At 38.3% G+C, this 21,191-nt stretch overlaps 1 protein-coding gene across 1 annotated transcript; it reads left to right on the plus strand.

Annotated features, from left to right (window-relative positions):
- The first annotated feature begins 3,758 nt into the window (after positions 1–3,758).
- On the plus strand, positions 3,759–8,499 carry LOC108779569 (uncharacterized). Its single transcript, XM_018547001.1, has 4 exons — positions 3,759–4,330; positions 5,691–5,696; positions 6,491–6,687; positions 7,955–8,499. The coding sequence occupies exons 1-4, from the start codon at positions 4,222–4,224 to the stop codon at positions 8,039–8,041; spliced, it is 399 nt and encodes a 132-aa protein (XP_018402503.1). The 5' UTR covers positions 3,759–4,221; the 3' UTR covers positions 8,042–8,499.
- The last annotated feature ends 12,692 nt before the right edge of the window (positions 8,500–21,191 follow it).

A 21,191-nucleotide genomic window follows, 5' to 3' on the forward strand; every position in this document is an offset into this window, starting at 1 on the left:
AGATACGATCTATTATGCCCATTGGGTAACATGCGAGATCGCCGACGGACCAGTTCAACGAACAATAAATGTAACACTATGTACAGTTCCTTTCAGCAAGAGAGAAGAAGCAACTAAATGCCCTCCGATTTTTATTCTTTTCCGCTCGGTACACTATATGGTCGAATAAGATTATTAATTCGCGCAGATATATAAAACGCGAGTGTATAAACTAAATTTACAAGCATAAACGAAAGTGTCTGTGTACGATATATGTACGATATATGTATATATATAGATATTCGCACAGAAAAGATTACGCTGAAACGAAGTAATATACTTACAAGTTGGCTCTCCACTTTGTAAAACGACGGAAAAAGATGAAACACGAATCCTTGTTCGCGCACAATTCTTCTACATTATATGTGACATTCCGTTTTTTCTCTCTTTTTTTTGCGAATAGCTACTCGAATTAAGCATTAGGCAATCTGCGTTAATTGTATGCGCACATATACGAATGTTATAAACTTGTGCGCGGAGTTGAGCTAAAGCGAGCGCACGCTTATCACGTCTATTATAACCGCTAATTAACGGACTTCGGAAGGTAAGCTTAGCGCGCGGCGTGGAGGCGGGGACCATATTTTTACTCTTCCATTCTATTTTAACCCTCTTTAACCATATTTTTAAGTCTTTTTCGACCCTTCTTCCGTGCCCTCTCGCTAGCCACCTCTCCTAGATTATTCGCCTAGATTACTCGACCGATCGATACCGCTCAATCTGTACTCTCAGATACGCTCTAGTTGAATTTCGCTATGCTGTGTTCAAGCTCACCACCCAAATGGTTTTTCATTCGACTTATCAAATATTAGTATTGCTATCACACAGAGAGGGTAACCACTAATTATTATTACTTCGCAAACGTACGAGCTTTACGAGAGACTCATCTTTATATCTACCACCTCCACGCCGTTTCTTTTTTCTGTTTTCTGGTTGGAAACGTTCTTTTTCTAACGCATGCTTGTCGTGAATTCGAGTTTACACATTCGGCGCCGTGTGTGCACAGATAGGAATTTGTTGAAAATGAAAGTAAATCGTGGGGGAGACGTTCGATACGAAACGAGCCTTAAGCACGCAGGAGTCTAATTAAATTTACGATGTTAGTCGCTGTTGCCGATATACATATATATATTTACGGACGTTACATTGTAGTACGTTACCTGTTTCACGCACATCGCGCACGCATAAGAATCATCGCGTAGAATAATTTGCTGCCCACTGTTAACGCGAAGGAAAAGATATGTGCGAAAGTTTATTTTATGTATATGTATTGAGAAATGTGAAACGCGCTTTTGAGAAGAAAGAGGGAATTGGAAACGCGAGTTTTAGAACCGTCTGTGTCAAATACATTTATATACGCTAATGATTCTTTATACAGCAAGACGTCCAGGTTGAATATGTTCCATGTAAATAAGGCTAATATTCGAATTTACGAGCAGATGGTATGGCGAAATTATGTATGATAATAAGATTAAGAGCAGACCTTTAACGATCGAATTTGCCAATGATACCTGTAACTGTGAGCCTAATTCTTAAATGGTCTATATAATCGGAATATATAAAATTCTAATTGATAGAAATTATATTGATCGCACAAACAAGATATTACTCTGAGGATTTTAATTAAACTATGAAAGAATACTCACTATATTTTCATACAGGGCCGAGATTTAATGATATTTAATATATCTGCGTTAACACCTTAAGTCACAAATCATGGTTTCGACAATAACGATGGTTGCACAAAAACAAAGAGTGTTATAGCGAGGAAGAGCTTTTACGATTTATGCGGGTCCGCATAAAATGCAACAATGATGTACAAGTGCAACTTGGAATGTAACATTCCCAAACAAAACACTTGAATTCTGACTTAAGCTGTTAATCTACCGATGTGTTCACAAGTTACTCGCTTATATGACGAACTTCAAGTACAGTATCGACTGTTCGGAAAGAAGTAAGCACGAGGGAAGCATCGACATTTCGTCAACGTTGAAAATAGTACTTTTCTTAATCTCGCACTCAAGTGCCAACCTTGCGATATAAGCGTTGTTCTGTTTCCGACTTTACAAAAGCTTTTCTAGATATTTAACAAATCAGATATAATCACGTTCTTGTTTATAGCGTGACGCACAATTATTTGTAGATACGTAGCTCATGTAGATGTAGAAGATCAGACAAGGATCGAAATAGATAATATGCATATTCGGTAAATTTCCAGATTACATTCCACGAGAAAGTCGATCTTAATGTAGGAATTGTACCGATTTTCGTTCACCAAACAACGACGTTGCATTCGATGTACTGAATGTATTTTGTGTATATCATGTGTAAGCTGTTGTTATAATGACAGATTAAAGAGAGTAAATCGCGTAAATCGGACTTCTTACTGCCTCTATTGTCTATTTTTTTTCAGAAATGCTAACAGAGGTATTGTATTAGCGTATTCGCCGTGACAAAAAATCGATATCGAATAGGGTATTGAAAATATGATTAATGGCTGCAGTATGTGTGTTTTACATAATAAGATGTTAATATTCTAAGATTCAATTGAGCAATCGTAATATTCAAACGAGTCTATGGAAATTGTGGGCAATATGTAGATTCACGGAAGAAGATCGCAAACAATGAAGGCTGCGCGATTGTATACAGTTCGTGAACGAGGCCATGGAAGTTCCGGTTTTAATATTAATTTTATCATTATCATTTCTTATAATTTGTCAAGTTTCGTTTGAGATATAATCGTACAACGTGCAGAAATACGGAAGCTCCAAAAGTTACGGAATATTAACGTTTTCTTTTTCGTGACAAGTGTAACAAACCGCTCATTATTCACCATTATTTATTGTTGTGCTAATCCGATTGAGAACAGATAAATTTGTATCGACGTGAATATAATTGCCATCGTGAAAAAAATATTATGTCATTAGCGTCATGCATTTAATTAAATCGGAATTAAACAATCGATTCGATAAGGGAACTGCCTCGAGGTAATCGCGCCATTAGCGAAGCAAATTAAATCGTTGCACCATGCCAGTCGAATTACTTTGCCGGATACGATTAACTAATCTGCAACAACGGACAGACTGCGCAACGCGATAAATGACAGACAAAGAAATTGCAAATAAGTGGGACTGACGTTTTCTTGGCGCGCGAAAATCCCGAAATCCTCGCTGTATATATATTCGCATGCCAAACGCATGAGTCAAATAATTCGAGTCTGGACTTGATTTGCGTAAGACTGTCTCACGGTGGTACGATAAAATTTGTAATTTAAATTTTGAATTCTCTTTTTTTTCCTAATGTTTTAGTAATTTAAATTTGAAAATAACTTTAGCTATTTCGAAGATTTGAGGAAAATTGAAGATTTGTCGGAGAGATTTTTCGGGAGAAGTAATTTGCAAACGTCAAGTGAATCAAAAGTAGCGAGTCGAATTTTGAGATTGGAGCATGATCTTTTCTCCTCACGCCATATTCGCCGTTATAAACCTCGTAAATCAGCAGAATCGACAGGGTTTTGGCAGCGTCTCGACGCAGATCTCCACGGGCGTCGCGACGCTCGGCAAAGTTATTTCAAAGATAGTGGGGCATCGCTCTATTTCGGTCGTGCTAGCCAGGGCCGTTCAGTCTGCGGCCCGGCTTCCTTACCAAGAGGCTGCGAATCCGTAATTTACACTTCGATTCGCCCCCTTTCGTGCCCGGAAATCGTCGAAATATGGCTGAAAGATAAGCGAACGGGTTTCATCCTCGAATGCATGTGCAGTTTCAAAAGACATTTCCGCTCGAGAAAGAGAGAAAGATAAAGGAAGCCCGGTGTGAACGGAAGCGCCAGCTGGCTCGATTATTGCTTCCGAAATGATCTTTCGAATTTAATGTAGATTCGAAGAGAACAGTGTTCGCTTGGTTTCGTCATCGATGCATAAAAGTGACAAGATAATATCGACCGATAATCACAAATCCGATAATTGAAGAAAACTGTACATACCAATATCAAGGGCTGCAAGTTCATTACAGATTTTAAAGAAAATTTTATGAAATCATCAAGTACAGGACGAAAGTGCAATTAAAAAAAAAAATAAAGAAAGTTGAGCCAAGCGAACGAGAATGATCTTCTTCGCGGGTGGTTAAGAACTCGAAAGATTTTCATGTATTTTCTGAGGGTGCCCACGAATCATCGTGAGAACAGAGATGTTTTGGATCGAGACGGACGAGGAGGAGGAAGCGTTGCTATGCAGCCCCGCTCTGATGGCCAGGCGGGCCTCGGAGTCCTGGATCGTAGCACCTCCTGTGGAGGTACGCGAAGCGAACATTTGTCACCTTCTAACATTTTCATAACAAAAGCCAAGCAGTGCGTAAGAGTTCATGCAGGGTGGGCAAAGAATTTTCTCTGGAATTTTCTTCGAGACGCTAGAAATTACGGGACGAAGATGAGAGAAAAAAAAACAGCGCAATAGATAACAAACGGGGAGAAACGTTGTTTGCTCGCGCGATCATTAGGGGTGGAATCAGCCGTGCTTAGCGGCAACGAAGCACGCTCGATGAAGTGTAGAAGGGTGGAGGTAGAACATCGTCGTAATAAACGAGTACAGTCAGCAAACACAATAGATTGCATAAATATATAGCGTATAGAAAAAAAAACGCGTGGCCTTATTTAACTGCTGTTCTTATTTAAGAAGATTGCAAGAGATAAGGACATGCGATATGCGAAAATATTCAATGCGAGGCAAGAGGCGTTTCGCAACGTCGCAATTTAATATGCATGACTTATACAGGGTGTTAAAAAACAAGATTCAAGACTTAAAGAGCGCAGATACTGAATAATCTCTGAGTAAAAAATGACTAGAATCGATTTGTAGAAAAAAAAATTGTATAAATCTCAGTACCATTCTATGCAATGTATGATAAAATTGAAAATTTTGTATTACACTTATTAAGTCAATTCGTGCTCTCTAACGATAAATCTTTGATTCTTAACATCTTGTATAAATTATCTACATATATATTATTGCGACAAGAAGTAAAACGTATATCATTATGCGACATTTAGAATTTATTGGCTAAAATTTTTCACATAATGTTCAGAACATCACGCTACGCGTATGGCATTTTCTTTTATAACAATAATACGAATAAATTTTCGTATAAAAAGGGAGTTCTCGGTTGTAATTCAAATTATATTTTACGTTATTTTACTTTTTTGCTCAAAATCTCAGATATATTAACAGGTATATAGTTTTTCCTTGGAAAAACTGTGATCTCTGAACAGTTTATTTAGTCGTACAATAAGAATGTGAAGGTCAACACGACGAATCGTTTTGGGTTTAGACCCCTCGGCCCTTGTACCTCACTCACAGTGCTCGAGAAAACCTTGTCTCTCTCTTAGGTTTGGAACGGCTCCAAAGACCCTCCCTTCCGCTCGTACTCTATCTTTCTCCTCGCCACCCGTTGCGTTCGCATGAAATGCTGAATTAATAAAATACGTAATTACGGGAATTCGTTGCTCTAACACAATTTTGAATCGGTTTCGTGAAGAACGCTGCTAGGACTATAGAATCAAATCCAAATTAATTAACGAGTCGTAATAATATAATCCAGTGACTAATACTGTGATTGACTGTATGTAAAAGATTGAACAAAAAATTCAATTGTCTGGATAGTCAATAGTTAAAAATTCAATAGTAGTTTCACGACCGATATGAAACAGAGCTGTCTAACTTTTCATGTCACGCAAGCGAGCAAACAGAAATTCGAACAAAAGAAACACCGGTTTATGCGTTTACAGCTCTGATATAAAACAAAAGCTTCAATAAATACAATGAAAATATGTTAATAATCTTAAACAGAATAGAGCAGAATTTCGCTTAAAAGAGTTTTCTCATCTTTTCGAGTGTAAAAAATAAGCAATTATTGCGAATTTTAAAAAAAAATCTTTATATAAAAATAAAGTTCTACACATAGAATTTCCGCTTTGCTAGTTGCTTGCTTGATTCTCGATCGAATGCTCGTAACTTCATCAATTTCGTAGAGATACGAACGACATTCTTGGCAACGCGTATTTAAGAGTTAAAAATAATTTATAGACGATGCGAAAAGGTGTAAATTAAATTTTGAAATTAATATATTCACGAAACCGATTCTTAAACCGTTGTACTTTATTAACAATAGATGTTTAATTAAAATATAACCAATACGTTACACCTCACCTAGTTATGAACTTAACGTTATTCCCTGTAAGAAGTATATTCAGAAGTATACAATTGCTAATGCTTGACAATAACTTCGTTTTGCTCTTTCCATTGTATACCCGTTTGATGCTGTATAAGACAAGTTCTTTTTACTATAACATAAGACGTTACGGCAATGTACATAGTGTCGATAAGTAATTCGCGTCCGTCGCTCGAGGCCCATCTCTCTTTTTGTTTCTCGTTTATTTCCTTCGTGCAGGCGATGCCGGTAGCGGCAATGCCCCTTCAACGAAAGAAGTCACTGCCGGACGTGGCGCAGCCGATCCACCTCACGGCAACCGCACCACTGTCGAGGGAAGAAGTCAGTATTCTGAGTAGTATGAGAAGAGAGGAGATCCGCAGGCAAGTCGACGAGAGCGAGAGGCTTAGAGCAAACCCGCTTTTGTACCTGGTCAGTCCGCAGGTTAAAGTGAGTATCCTCCGTGTTTCTACCTGACCGCCGAAACTATTCGATGTTGACAATGGCGCAGCATCAACGCGCCGTTACTAGAGAAAACACGGAGCGACACTTGGCAGAGTGTTACGGTTTATTTCGGCTCGGTCCTGTACGTCTCGACTTGCTACGCAAAAATATAACGCACCACGCAGAAACGCGATGATTCTATAGTAAGGTTCTCGCGCGGTTCTCGAAATCCGCTTGATCCGGTTTCGCAATCGCGAGTAGCGAGTAAACCGAATGAAATTACTCTCGTGCCTGGATCTCAAGACGATGAATGAAATATTTCATGCTTATTTTACAATAGCCGTAAGTGTAGTTGTAAGAATTGATCAAATCAAGTGGAATATGAGGAGAATATTCGACTGTAATTGTTAGTTCTTACAACTAAAACCACTTACAACTACACTTACAGCTATTGTAGAACAGGCATAAAGGATCATCTACAATAAGAGTAACATTGTGTTGTAAGTGGCAAACCGTGAGAAATCTACCAATTACTATTGAAGTAAGAAGAATAATCGACTATGATTGGTCAATTTCTTACAGCTTACTCTTTACTGCACAATATTACTCCCATCGTAGATGGCCGACAATGCGTAGTTTACAATACATGCAGTAAGAAGCGAGAATAACGTGGGGTCTACAATAGAAGTCGTAGACACTTCATATAAGAAATTGACCAATCATAGTCGATTATTCTTCTCATATTTGACTGTGATTGGTCAATTTCTTATACTAAACTTATTTCGCATATTATAGACGACGCATAAAAGTTAATACTGATAACACTATTAATCGTATATGATAATATCGATGGATTGACGTAGAATACCGACGATGATTTAGATTTTGATTCTTGAGCATCAATATGCAATAGATAATACAATAAACGTAAAACTAAAGTAAAATAAATTGTCAATAATACTGAACATGTAAGGTTGTAAAAATACTAGAAATATATTAGTGCTTATTGTCATCAGCATTACTGATTCAATGTCACCGATCAATATTATTGATCGTGTGGGGTCACTTAAGATTACAAACACGGAGTAATGGAAACACAGCGACAGCTGCGTTACGTTACGCGTGCGGAGACAATTTTATTGATGTAATGTCGATATAAATCATTCGATATGAATCCTCGTTAAATTCTTGGCTCCGATTCCAAGCGGCGACGACGCCGTGACGCGGCGAAGCTATAAGAGAAACAATAATGTAATATCCGATATTGTTTCAGGACTGGTTCTCCCGCCAGCAGCTCGTGATGCTGGTGCTCTTCATCAACATATCCCTAGCTTTGATGTTCTTCAAACTGCTGACGTAGCAGCCAGCCGACGATCGGGTTCACGGACTCGTGAACGTGGACGTGACCTGAGACCCGGTGGCGCCGCGACGCTTTGAGTCGTCACCGAGCCAGAATTTCGAAGGAAAACGGCAGTGTGGCCGCACCAAGAATCGCCGGGAATGGCTTTCACCAGCGATTCATTCAGTCTTACGCGCTGCGGGCGCTACGTTGAAAGAGGGAATCTTTGGATCGGGACCGACGAAAAGGGAACTCGAAGAGGATCAATCTCGGCGGAGATTTTGTCGCGCGAAGGCGACCGTAGTCGAATTTCGAGCGATTGCGAAAAATCTAAGTAGACGAGTAAATAGAGGGAGCAGCATTGAAACGAGAAAGTATCTCCTAGGTATTCTCGAGGGGATTTAAAATGGATTTGCCTTTGAATATTGTAAATTGAAAAGGACTTAAGCTTCAAAAAAAAAAAAAAAAGTGAGAAGGAAAGAGAGTAACAGTAATTTGAAAGAATTTAAATAACGAATTGCATTCTTGAAGGTCTTTTTTAAACTCTCTAAAAATACTTGTGTATGACAAGGATTTTCTGATAAAGCGTTTTTTCGACATTTGTCGCTTAGATCCTTTTTGATTGACAGACTAATATTTATTGGGCAAAAATTTTTGAGAAAAAAAAAAGCGATGGAACTCCCAAGCGCAGTTTGTCGTTTGCGCGAGAGGGAAACATCGACGAGTCTTTTTGGAAACGCGGGAGGCGCGCTGTGCACTCCCGACGCCTGTGTATCATACCTATTTTTACACCAAATACTTTAATAACGCTACTTGTAAGAGTAGGTTGAGCCCTTTCGGGCGGGACACCGATCGATCGTATCCGACATACGAATCTTCTTCTCTAGTCATAATTTTCTCTTTTCTGACGATCGGCTCGAGCGCAGCAATAGCGACGATCGAATTGTACACAATCGACTTTTTAATCGACGAGTCAGCCGCTTACCGATCACTTTTAATAAAAGCTGGCGCTGTTGGATTTGAAGCGGTACTCAGATCGAATTATCTTCGAATCGTACTTACGGCTATTTCCTTAAAAGTAGCGATTATTACTTAGCAATGATCGTAATTGTAGCCGTGGTGCCGTACGCGTAAAGATTCGTTAACGCGCATCCGAGCATTTATAGCGTTCCACAACGATTACGGTAAATTAAGGCGTAAGTTTATTATAAACAGACGAAACATAGAAAGTGTTGTTATAGTCGTCGAACTTTTACGAGCCCTGCGGGATTATAGTTACAATTACTATCGTTGAGAATATCGATGGCTGAGATTCGAGCTCATCGAGCGGTATCTTGTCTAGAATTACCAAAGTTCCCCGATAGCGAAATGTGCGAACCTCTGCGCGCACAAGTTGAGAGAAACGTTTTCGCTACGTATATGAATGAAGGCCGAAGCGCCGCAGACCTTTGACGTAAAGCGCAATGCATGCGAAGCATAAGAAAACCAATCAAAGTCTTTCATTTCTTGGAGAGGAAGGAAATGAAGGACTTTGACTGATTCATTTTCTTATACATATTATGCGTTATGCGTTATGCAAAACTCTGTGCTTCCGTCCTTAGCTTTCGGTGAGAGATCGAAGATCGACGCGCGCTTGTTTTTCGTCGACGCGAAGAATTCACGTTGTTTACTCCGAAACGCTTTTTACGTTCTACGTCTAAGAAAAATATTGGAGCTGAATATGCGGATGATTCATCGTAACAATCGCGCGCACGCTATCGCGATAACATCATTCACCGAGACGCAAAATCGCGATCTCTGTACATACAAGTGATTTTTATCGATTAGTGTCTGTCGGGCATCAAAATTAGAAGCAAATTGAACACGATTTTCGATGATATCTCGCGAACGTCTCGCGGAAGAAGATAATCATCCCGTGACTTATTCGAGACGTAAAACTAGTATCAAACGCTCTTTGATCCACGATATCGCCGGTTCACTGACGTTTATCTCGTATTTCGCGAAAACGCACAAATCGCGAGAGTTATCTCTCGTATTCCTTCACCTCATGATTTCACGATAGATCGACGATCGGCCTTCCTGCGCTCGAGCGACCGTATTTTTTTCTAGCCTCGAGGGCATAGCTTGTATATCTCTAGGTAAATTTGTAAATAATCGTGTAAACGCCGATTGCGATTGCAGACTTTGTTCACACACACACACACACACACACACACACACACACACACACACACACACACTACGCGATACCGTTCTCGCGCGATCTCGGATACAATTTGGCCGGAAAGCGAGGACCGTCGAAAGTCGAGGTCGCCTTTTAACTCGAAGGATCTCGCTTTTGTTCATAGCGAAACTAAGCTTCTCTCTTATTCCTCTGCTTTGACAGTGCCAATGACGTAGCCAGTGTACTTCTGCGAGTTTTTGGCGCGAATTTCATCAGCGACATATGCATTCGCGTTCAAATTATACTCCGAATCCGAAAATCTTGGTTTAAGCGCAAATACGTGGCTCCGAAGTTGATATAAAGTATAAAGCGTTCGATCGAGATACAGCGGGATGATATTTTCGACGTTGTCCATATATTGAAATTACAAACAGCACAAAAGAAGGAAATTATTCTTGTCTGCTATTTCGCTGGGCAAATCGAACGATTTCTCATTTACAAGATTACAAAATTTGTAATGCTGGGTTTACGTCTGGCGCTTATCTCACGATGCACGTTTGTGTCTGACAGTAACGTGGTTGATTTGTTATTAAATAATTTTTTTTTATAATATTCAATAATAAAAGAGAGCGGTAAACTGATTGTGAGAGAAATATCGAACAGAAATGTCAAAAGTAAAACCAGCATAAAAGACGAGCGAAACATTTTTTAAGAAAAATAGGGTCAGGTAGACAAAACGGACCGAAAGAAAACGCATAGGCAACACGAAATAATCCAGTCTAGAAGAGAAGGACCGATTGGCTTTTTGTCACGAGGTGCATTCGCATAATAGATACTCTACCTATTACGCACATTCGCCGTTGCGGGTCATGCATTGTATATATATTGCTATTATATATATAAAATTTATTAGTTAGTTAGTAACTGGAGAGAAACTAGAAAAGATTTGATATTGAACGTTGGGGGAAAACATCCATTGGGAACAAGGGGTGATTGGAGTCGAGAAAGGAGCGAGGCGAGGGTAATTTTTGTCACCGAACAAATCATATCACTTAATCAAAGGAAATTTACGCGATTCGTATTGTTTTATTTATCGAATGGGAAAATTTATTTCGCAATTTACGGTACGATATCATAATATGCATATATTATGATCACGTATACATACCCAGCAAATGGATTGAAATCAATTAAAATGGATTCAGATTTTCAGAAATACACGGATTCATGAATATTAAAATGAATCTTTTTCAATCCTGAATAAATTTTTATTCATTTATAGAAATTGTACGGAACATATCTGTATGCCTCAATCTAAAAATAATATCAGTTTTTTCAGTACATCGTGAATATTGTTCAATTCAAAATTTTGAATAGAAAACGTCATTTTTCAATCCAATTGCATCCAATTGAATCTAATTGAATCCAATTGAATCCAATTGAATAAAAAAAAAAGTTTTCACCGTTTAAAATACGCATTCGAATAGACAAAATGTCCAATCCATTTTAATTCATTCTCGTTTGCTGGGTACATAAGAGCATATGTATATTTTACTTGTTATATCTCTTGACTATTATAATTAGCTCGCATATCCCGTTATTATTGTATATTATTATCATTATTATTATTATTATATTATTATTAATTATTATTTGGATTATTATTGTCATTATTATTGTTATTATCATGTTACCATCCTATTGAAAAAAAAAAAAAAAAGAAAATTACACGAATATTGAAAACAAAATATGAACGTGGGAGAAATTTTGGTACTTTGCGAAAATATGCGATAATGGAACCTGAGGCCCATTGCCATTGTTAATTTGCGCAAACAGTGATTCAATAAACTTGTATCATAACAGACAAACGTCTCTGGTAATTGATATCACGATACTTCGTTTGCCCGAATGATTGTCATCCATGTCGTAAAAGCAAAAGGACGCGAGTAAGAGCGGCGACTTAATTGCCGCAGTGATTTATCGTGTAACCAAAGGATCGAGAACACACAGAATGGTACTTTCCATTATTCTTACGCGTATAACATGTTTAGACGCACACGTAGACACGCGTGTACGCACGCATACTTTCTTTCCGAAGCACGGGTGAAAATCTTCTCAACGAAACCGAACGGTGATTTACGTGGTAAACATGCACAGTGTTCGAATCATGTTCGTTAAGGTAAATGTTTTCTCGCACGGTTGTTGACAAACCGACGAATCGAGAGAACTTCGGATCTGCGTAGTTTTACCGAAGCCAGTCGGAGAACGCAAACAGATTGTTGTGACTTTAAGGTGATACTTAATTGCAGTATGAACGTCATCGTGTTGTCGGCCAGTAAATAAATGCTGCAATTAAAAATGCTTACGGTAGCAGCATAATTTTCTCGTTTGAGAAACAACTGAAGAGAGACGACTTCCGGAGAATTACAAGGAATTCACATCGCTAACACATTGAGACGTCTCAGGGAACGGCCTCGAAAGCGGAAACGTTTTCCGTGCTGGTTAAAACCGAGTCAGTCACGAGGATCGGCACGGCAAAATTGAAAGTAAATCGGCAGTGCATCCTTCCACTGCGTGAGCATGCACATGTCGTCGCTTTTTGCGCGATTGTGCTGTTGCGTCACACATCGAGCGAGACTGCGTCTGTAATACGCGCTGTCTATTACCGGTGTCAACGTCATCCGAGTCAACGAGTATCAGGCGAAACGTGATCGTTCGTCGAGCGAAAGATAGTTTCAATGAATAGTATTAACATCATCGACTGCGAGCATAATCAGCGATCGAGACTTTTATTTAATGCATTCTTTTCAAATCGTGGTTCAAAAGTTCAAATCATAGGAAAACGCAATTAGAATTCATGATAATCGCGGATACATTGAGGAGATCCCGTTTGTATTCAAATAGATTTGATGAACTGAAACTAATTTAGGTATACTGTCTTGGTGTTAAAAATGTTTCGAAGCATTTGTAGCGAGCCTCTGTTAACAGATTTTACATGCAACTGAATTCAATATGGTAATCATATGTATATGGTTACCGCATACCAATAACTATCGATTCTTCTCAACATTTCTAGAAGTCAGCGTGTCTAAACTCAACCTTATATTCTTTAAACCTCTGGAACTTAAGCCAGAGTGAAAAGATGATTTATTTTTAGAGTCGGCCCGCGGCACAGAAGTTAAACTGACAAAGAAGCCGAGCGTTTGCAATCTCACGTTTGCAGTTCGGGAATCAATCTTTCCTCAAGTTGGCTGCTTTATGCTCGGCGAGCAGGTGATAATGCCGAAACGCAATATACTCTTTAACCGTTAAACAAGAACAGGTGTTGCAATCCTCATCGACTAAGAGCGCAACGGTTGCGACGAGGCTGGAAGAGACACGTACTTTGATCGGTTCGTCCTTTAACTCGTCGTTGCGACGTCGTTTTAGCTCAGACGTCTACGTAACATTTCTAATTTTAGGCGATATATTCGTTTACCAGTTCTCGTATACGCAGACACGACCATCCGGTCTAAGATTTGTTAGAACGCAACTGACAAGCTCAAATAAACTGCGTTTATATATGCAAACGCGGATTATTACCGTTTTTGCCTGGAGTCATTTCAAAATTTATGATCGATCTGGAATGTTAATGTTTTCCAAAAATGCTATTTATATTGAAACTAAATTCTATTTAAAGATATGAAAGCATTCATCTCTTTAAACAGTAATTATACGCGATCGATAAAGAGAGTTCGGATTCGTTTGAGTTTCTTTTTTCTTTATTTTGTTCGGCCTGATTATAAACGGGACTCAGCCGCAGCTTCGTATCTTGTCTTAAATGCGCACATAATTTGAGAATTTAGGTCACCTAAGATAATCATCGCAACTGTTCACGCTACGAATCTCAAATATTTGTCCACGAGGTCGTCCAGTAATTCGGGTGTTATCAAAAACCGTAATCGCAATTCGAGGAAACGTAGACATGATGCGAAAGTGGGATCAAGCGCAATGTACGTTCCGCGCAACACACTACGACTACGTATATGACACTTCTTATCTCCTATCTCTCCTGATTCTTTCACCAGTATGTGTAGTCGTCGTGTGAAAAGAGATCTAAAATACCGCGCACTACCGGCACCACGCAGACGAGCGATAAAAGGCGCGGCCGATAACTCGAACAAGAATAGGATTTCACTTATAACACTATGGTGCAATGGCGTAACAGAGGTATGGTAGGAAAAAAAGAACAGAAGAAGGACCGGGACGATAAATAAAATATATTCATCATGATACGATATGTCGAAACAATCAAAAGGCACAAAGTTGGGCCACGTCCTGTTTTCCATCATACCATCGCAGCAATGAAGACATTATCTATCGATTCGCGTCGTTCCGCGTTCGTATAACACAGCGCCTTGCATTGTAAAATAATCCGGCATTTTCTGGGTCATTAACCGCAGTATCGATCGCTTTCGTATCTCGTCTCGAGGAAACGCCATGCGAGGCGACCACTCGTCGACTTTTTACCAATCATTTTTAGTCTAAAGAATAGAAATGCGTATACCGTTTAATATCAAAATACATTTTAAAAAAATTATTTATAAATTAACCTTCCATGGTCCAATCTGGGCTTTGAAGACCCAGGCGAATTTTCATCTTCAATTTTGTCACAAATTTTTACAAAAAACTAAGTAGCGTTTCTAGTAATGTCATTGTAAAATCGTATTTTTGAATTTTGAAAGAGTGTACCAAAATTTTTTCGGGATTCGAGAACCTCGAAATCGTTTGAATTTAGGTACCGCAGTGACTCGATTAAATCAGGAAAATGATTTTTTCAATTTGATACAATAAACTTATGTCTCTTTGCGTTGCATGTAGAAGAATCTATCGATTTTTGAATTCTCGAATTCGTGCATATTGAATACCAGCTTGCTGAATATCGTACTGTGCGCGATAAAATCGGAAACTGATTATATCACATTCGTTGGAGAACCAACATCAGTAATTCGATTACTTGGAATTTCGTGTTCCTATAACAGCCTTTCAAAGCGACTGTTTATCCAAGAAATTGCATATTCCGGAGTTCTCTTCCGGATACAATAACGCGTACGCCAATGATTGAACGGGTTGATAGTGTACAATATACATATATATAATATAAGCGCCACGCACAATGTGCACGTGCGTGAGCTGACCTCGCTCTGTCCACGCACCTCCCGCGTGGCTCTCCGGCTATTCGCGCGTACAGTTGAACCGAGCTGAGCTGAGACCTTCGTCCGAGGAGCGGGAGGGAAGAAGATAGAGCTAAAGGAAACCTCGTATATATCGCGATCGCATCAGACCCGTTCGTTCCTGAGAGCTGCTTTCATTTCTAACAGCAGAGCGCGGAAAGACGTAAAACGCTCTCCCATTCCCACTCCACCTCCTCTCCGCTCCTCTTGTCACCTTTCCACTTCTCTCTCTCTCTCTCCTCTGATCTTCACTCCTCCCGCACCGGTACTCTCGATAGTCCTTTCTCTCGATGAGCGAATTAATCGCACGACTTTTCCGCGCGCACGTTTCGCACGCTCGTGATTTCCTTGTCTTTGGTTCTACGATCGCAAAAGACGAGTCATCCTCGGGAATATTTCCCTCTTTGTTCTATTCTATATTATTAATCCGAGAACACATTCAGATATGGATTGAAATAACGTTATTAAACGTATTTAGCATTATTACTTTTCTGGTTTTGTACTGGATTTTTTTAATATAAATAGAAGATCTCTCGGTCGTATATTTCTGACGTGAAAATGATTTTATTTCCCCTGTTATATTGAAGAAGGTAATTAAATATTTGTAATTAAATATATTATAAAATATATTATAAAATATATATCAAGTAATAAGAGAGAGAATATTTTTAAAAGCAGTGTCATTATCTTATTTTATGTTTGTTTATTCATTATTTTCTTCTGTAATACGTTATTCATTGAAATGGATTTGCTACAGAAAGTTTGAAGGCACGATGCAGGTTCAAACAGGCACGGACGTGCTCGCACAGTTTTCTGAGTATTCCTATTCGAAGAATGTATCGTGGAGTGGGGACGAGCCTGTTGTACAACACACCAGAGGCCGAACATTTCCCCGAGAATTATAAAAAAGAGGACAGCTACTCGTATAAATACAAAAAAGATTTTATGGTTATATTGATAAAAGTGTGTTAGAGAGAACATTTTTAATATTTGAAAGAAGTGAGAAAGAATTAATAAGAATTAATATATTAACAAATTAAAAGCTGCGATGCATAAGTTTTTAATCTGTGACGACAAGTAATCTGACATGAATTAAAGCTATGACACACAAAAGAAAGCAAATGAACAATTTGCTGTCGCTTATATTATTGCTTTACATTTTTTATACTGTGACTGATTGATTCGCTTACGATTTAAGTCTTACGTCTTTGTGTGTTACAGCTTTAGGACAATAATTATGTTTTTGTTCAGTTCCGCTCGCACATAATTATGTTATAGAAATATAGAACTATACTAACGTTATCATCAGTTCTTTTTTATTCGTCGGCGTCAGCCCTCGTCAAAACAAATATTTAAGTTCCACTATGACTAAACCCGTCTGACCCTTAATCTTGATTCTTGGAACACAGTCCTTTTCTTCTTTTATTACTATATCTATGTAAACATTTGTTTCATTATGCACATTTGGTTTATCGTTTAGATCAAAGGAGTTCGGATTTCGAGGAGCATTATTATACACATATCTCTTTTATCAATTTACTTATCTGTGTGTGAGTAAATGTGTGCCTAAATAAAATATTTGATTACATCGGCAACGTTGATATTTGCTACATAGTATATCTCGACTCGAGAGTTTCTACCAAACGTTATCAATGTTGCAATCGTGAAGATTCATCGGGGATGATGAAACATGCCGGTTCTTTGCGTCGCGAATGCCACGAGATCACGCATTAATTAAATGTACTGGTTTCTAGGCCTGGCGAAACTTATAAGGAAACGAATGTATACATATATATATAGGGGATAGACATATGGACGAGATATCCAGATATGATAAAAAGATAAAGAGATCTTCAATATTTTTTCAATCTTTCTATCACATCCAAGTACTTATTGAAATTTATTCGTGTGGCTAAATTCGCTTCCGCGAGTACATTTCTACGAGGGGGAAAGAATCATTGACGATTGACGATGACCCCGTCTCATCTAAGGGCGAATTGATTGAAGTTAGTACGGTCTCTGGGGGAGTCGATTTTCATACTTAATTTAAATCTCTGGTAAAAAAATTTCGCTGAAAAATTCACTTTCAGTGAAATTTCAGCAAATTTTCAGCAATTTCGCTGAAATGTTGCAAAACGTAGAATAATTTCAGCTATATTTTTTCATCAGGGATATACGGCTATTTAGATACACAGGGTGTGCCTGATAAAATTAATAAAAAAAACCCTCGTATGATAGCAGAATAGATTAAATTGAGCAGAAAAGTCCTTCACCATTTTGCAAAATTTTCGCAATAATTAACGACATTCTAATTTCTAAAAATCACCGAATAAACGCGTTTCCGCTCGACCGCCAACTGTTGGCGGAAAATTGCGAAATGGTATAGAGAACTTTTCGACTTGCTTTAGTCTGTTATACTTGCACACGAGAGATAATTAACGAGATATTAATTAATAAAGATTTCCGAATGAGCGCATGTTCGACCGCAGAAATGATAGAGAACTTTTCTACTCGGTTTAGCTCATTCTACCGCTATATGCAAATGCTTTTTCATTAATTGTCAGACACCCGATATATACCGATTTGAATTCACAATTTTGCCATAGTGCGTCTAGCTGCGCAGACGTAAAAACCAATAAGATAACGGCTGACGAGCATTCTGGAAAGTGTAAGCAGTTTAATGAACATATACAATATGGCCACGCTGTGCCGACCAATGAAAGACTCACGCTGCGGAAGATGCGTCGTGGTATGAGTGTACCTGAGTCTGACTCATTATTTTATCAAAACGTCAAGTACTGGCGATTCTTGCCGCGCAATTATATTGCATCACTTGAAATCATTGTATATCCAATCTACGTGTGTCTTTGTGTCGACAAATCTCACCGAAATATTTCTACAGATACATACATTAACGTCTACGATAGCGTCTGCAGATCCGCGTTTGTAAATCGACAAATTACTTTTGCATTTTTAGAATATATTCTACTTTCTCAAGAAACGAGAATCGATGTATATCCGAGAATTATATCCGTAAAGAAATTATTCTCTCTTTCTCTCGTCTACATGTGAAACATATGATTGCACATTGTTACGTACTTACAGCTCCCTCGCTACGTCACATTTAGCATGAGCTCGACATCCTTATCAACTGGCACGTGCACGTGCAATTACGACGCCAAGAACGGTCTTTACTGCGTTGGAACTATTCGCGGCGCAGTAAGCCGCGCTTACGCATTCGGATTAAAATTCAGCATGTCTAGGCATTTCATTGTATTCTAATTATCCGTAGAGTCAACCACCAAGTGCGCCGCGATCGCCGAATTCCGTTCGGATCGGCACTTGGCGATGCGTCCGGCCGAGATGTCTTTACTCTCTCGATTGTCTCTAATTAACTTTGCGCTTAGCAAAAAGGAACAGATTTTCATGATGTTCGATTTTAACTGGATTTCACATAAATCGAACTTTATGTACGGCTTGAGATAAAAAGAGTTCCCGTCAAATCACTAATATGAGATAACCCGAAAGTATAGCTGAAAAGTGCGATCGGTGCGCGACAATTCTTCTTATCATAAAAATAATACGGAAAAACGCCAACCGTGGCCATTTCTCACTTACTACGTCGTTTGGCGTCACCGCCAAATCGAAAGTATTACCTTGGTCTGCGTGTATCTATTACGTACAGCATCTACGCTTTTTGCCTCTTCGCTCGGAGATGTTGCTAAATCTGCTCTCGCTTAGCATTCGTTTATAACGTCGTTTACACAGCAATCTCACTTTCGTCTTACGACTAATCTACAATGCGCTCTTTGTTTTTTGTTTCTTACGTTTTACCTCTTACTTTTTTCCCTCTATCGGTTTGCGATCGATTTATCGATAATTGTGTTTCTCGTCACGTGTTCCTTGACTTTTTCCAAGTTAATTTTCAGCTCTGGCGAAAAAGAAAACGAAAAAACAGAATAAGAGGTAGAAAAGCAAGAAATAAAAAGTAAGTAGCGAGAAACTGGAAACACATTGTAGATTAGAATTTACAGTAAGGTGACCAACCGTTTAAAATTTAAGAGATAGTCTCAAATAACTCTGTCTCACTTTACAACGCGTCCCAAATTTTGTCACAAATTAAGGACATGATTACGAATTGTTCCTCTTTTAACTGTGAAAATAATAAATGTGAAGAATTTAAAAACTCAAACATTATTCATAAAATGCAGTATGCATTTAGTAGAAAAATACAATTCTAAAAAATAAAATGTGATCTGATCATTTGATGTAATTTTCGTTGTAATCTCATGTATTACTATACATTAAATGTGTCATTTATAATAATATAATAATATAATATTGTTTATCCGTTTCATTAATAATTATGGAAAAAGTTCATCTCTTAAAATTTAATTACAACAATCAATATTAAATTTTTTAAAATGTCTCTTTTCTTAAGGCGAATATTGATCATCTTACTTTGCAGAGAAGTGTCGTCGAACTTCGCGCAAGCGATTACGAGAGTCGCGTTATTTTCGGAAGTATAACGATATTCTCGGATCGAGCTAGGTGTTTTCCACGAGTCTCTGTAATCTCTGTGCGAAAGCGAGGGAGAAAAGAAGGAGACAGAGAGGGGAGAGAAAGAGAGAGGACGAGTATTTCTGAGCGGATACAGGAAGTGTGGATATCGATCGCGTAGCGGAGGGTAAACAAACACGACGCAGAGTCACCGCTGGACGTGCTTCCTCGAAAGTGTCGGGGTTTCGTTCGTATCCTCCATTCATCGCTCGTCTCGGAAATACGCTTTGTTGTTAGGCGACTGCATGTGCGAGAAGAGGAACGACGACCGCATCCCGAGGTCGCGCAAGCGCGACCGAAGGATCGAACAGCTGTAGCAGCACTGTCGGCTCGAATCGTGCGCGTTGCTACGCGCTACGGGACTTTAATATTAAGGAGAACGAGCGAAATAGCGATATACCACATTATTTTCCCGGTGGAGTTCTATTCAGGATCGCAATCTTGCGCTACGGGATCCTGCGTTCAATAAAATTTCGCTCTTGCGAGCACACGAATGAGAACCGCGGAGGCGGACAGAATATTTTTCGAAAATAGCCGCTGGTGATCGAAATAGGGCCTATTTTTGAGTCTACCACGTGTAAAAATCTGTACAACATATGTGCACTGAAAAAAATTTATTAAATCTTAATATACTTATGTGTCTCTAAATTTACTTACGATAAATATTTACTTTGTAAAAGAAAGGACAGTTAAATCAAATTAATAGTTTTTATAACAAATAAGTATATGTTTGTATTTTTAGTACATATAATATTTACTCAGTAAATATTACTTTATTAAATAAAATTAAGATTAAAAAATTAATTTATTAATCAAACAAATATTAGTTAAAATTTAATTTTTTTTAGTAAAAATTTAATTTTTTTAATGTATATTTTTTTTATAACGTTTGGTAAGCAAAAGGTGTTCTTTTTCTGCACAAAATTGCATTAGAATTTTCCTTTTCGCTTTTGTCAAATACTAAACATATGTATCTATTTCACTTTAAGTTAATTTCACATAAAATATGTGGTACAGCTGTAGAACAGACCTAATATTTTTCAAGAGTAGAGCCTTTGTTTGGAAGGTCTCGGTTCATTTTTCATGGGATGGAAGATTGTACATAAGAGTAACGTTGCAGCGCAGGTACAGACGAAGACAAAGGATTCTTTATCCTCAGATTTCAGAATATTATCTGTATTAAGATTTATACTGTATTAAGATTTTACAATATCATGAATTTTATTGTTTATTA

The sequence above is a fragment of the Cyphomyrmex costatus genome, unplaced genomic scaffold, assembly GCF_001594065.2.
Source record: "Cyphomyrmex costatus isolate MS0001 unplaced genomic scaffold, Ccosl1.0 scaffold60, whole genome shotgun sequence".
Taxonomy (NCBI): Eukaryota; Metazoa; Arthropoda; class Insecta; order Hymenoptera; family Formicidae; genus Cyphomyrmex; species Cyphomyrmex costatus.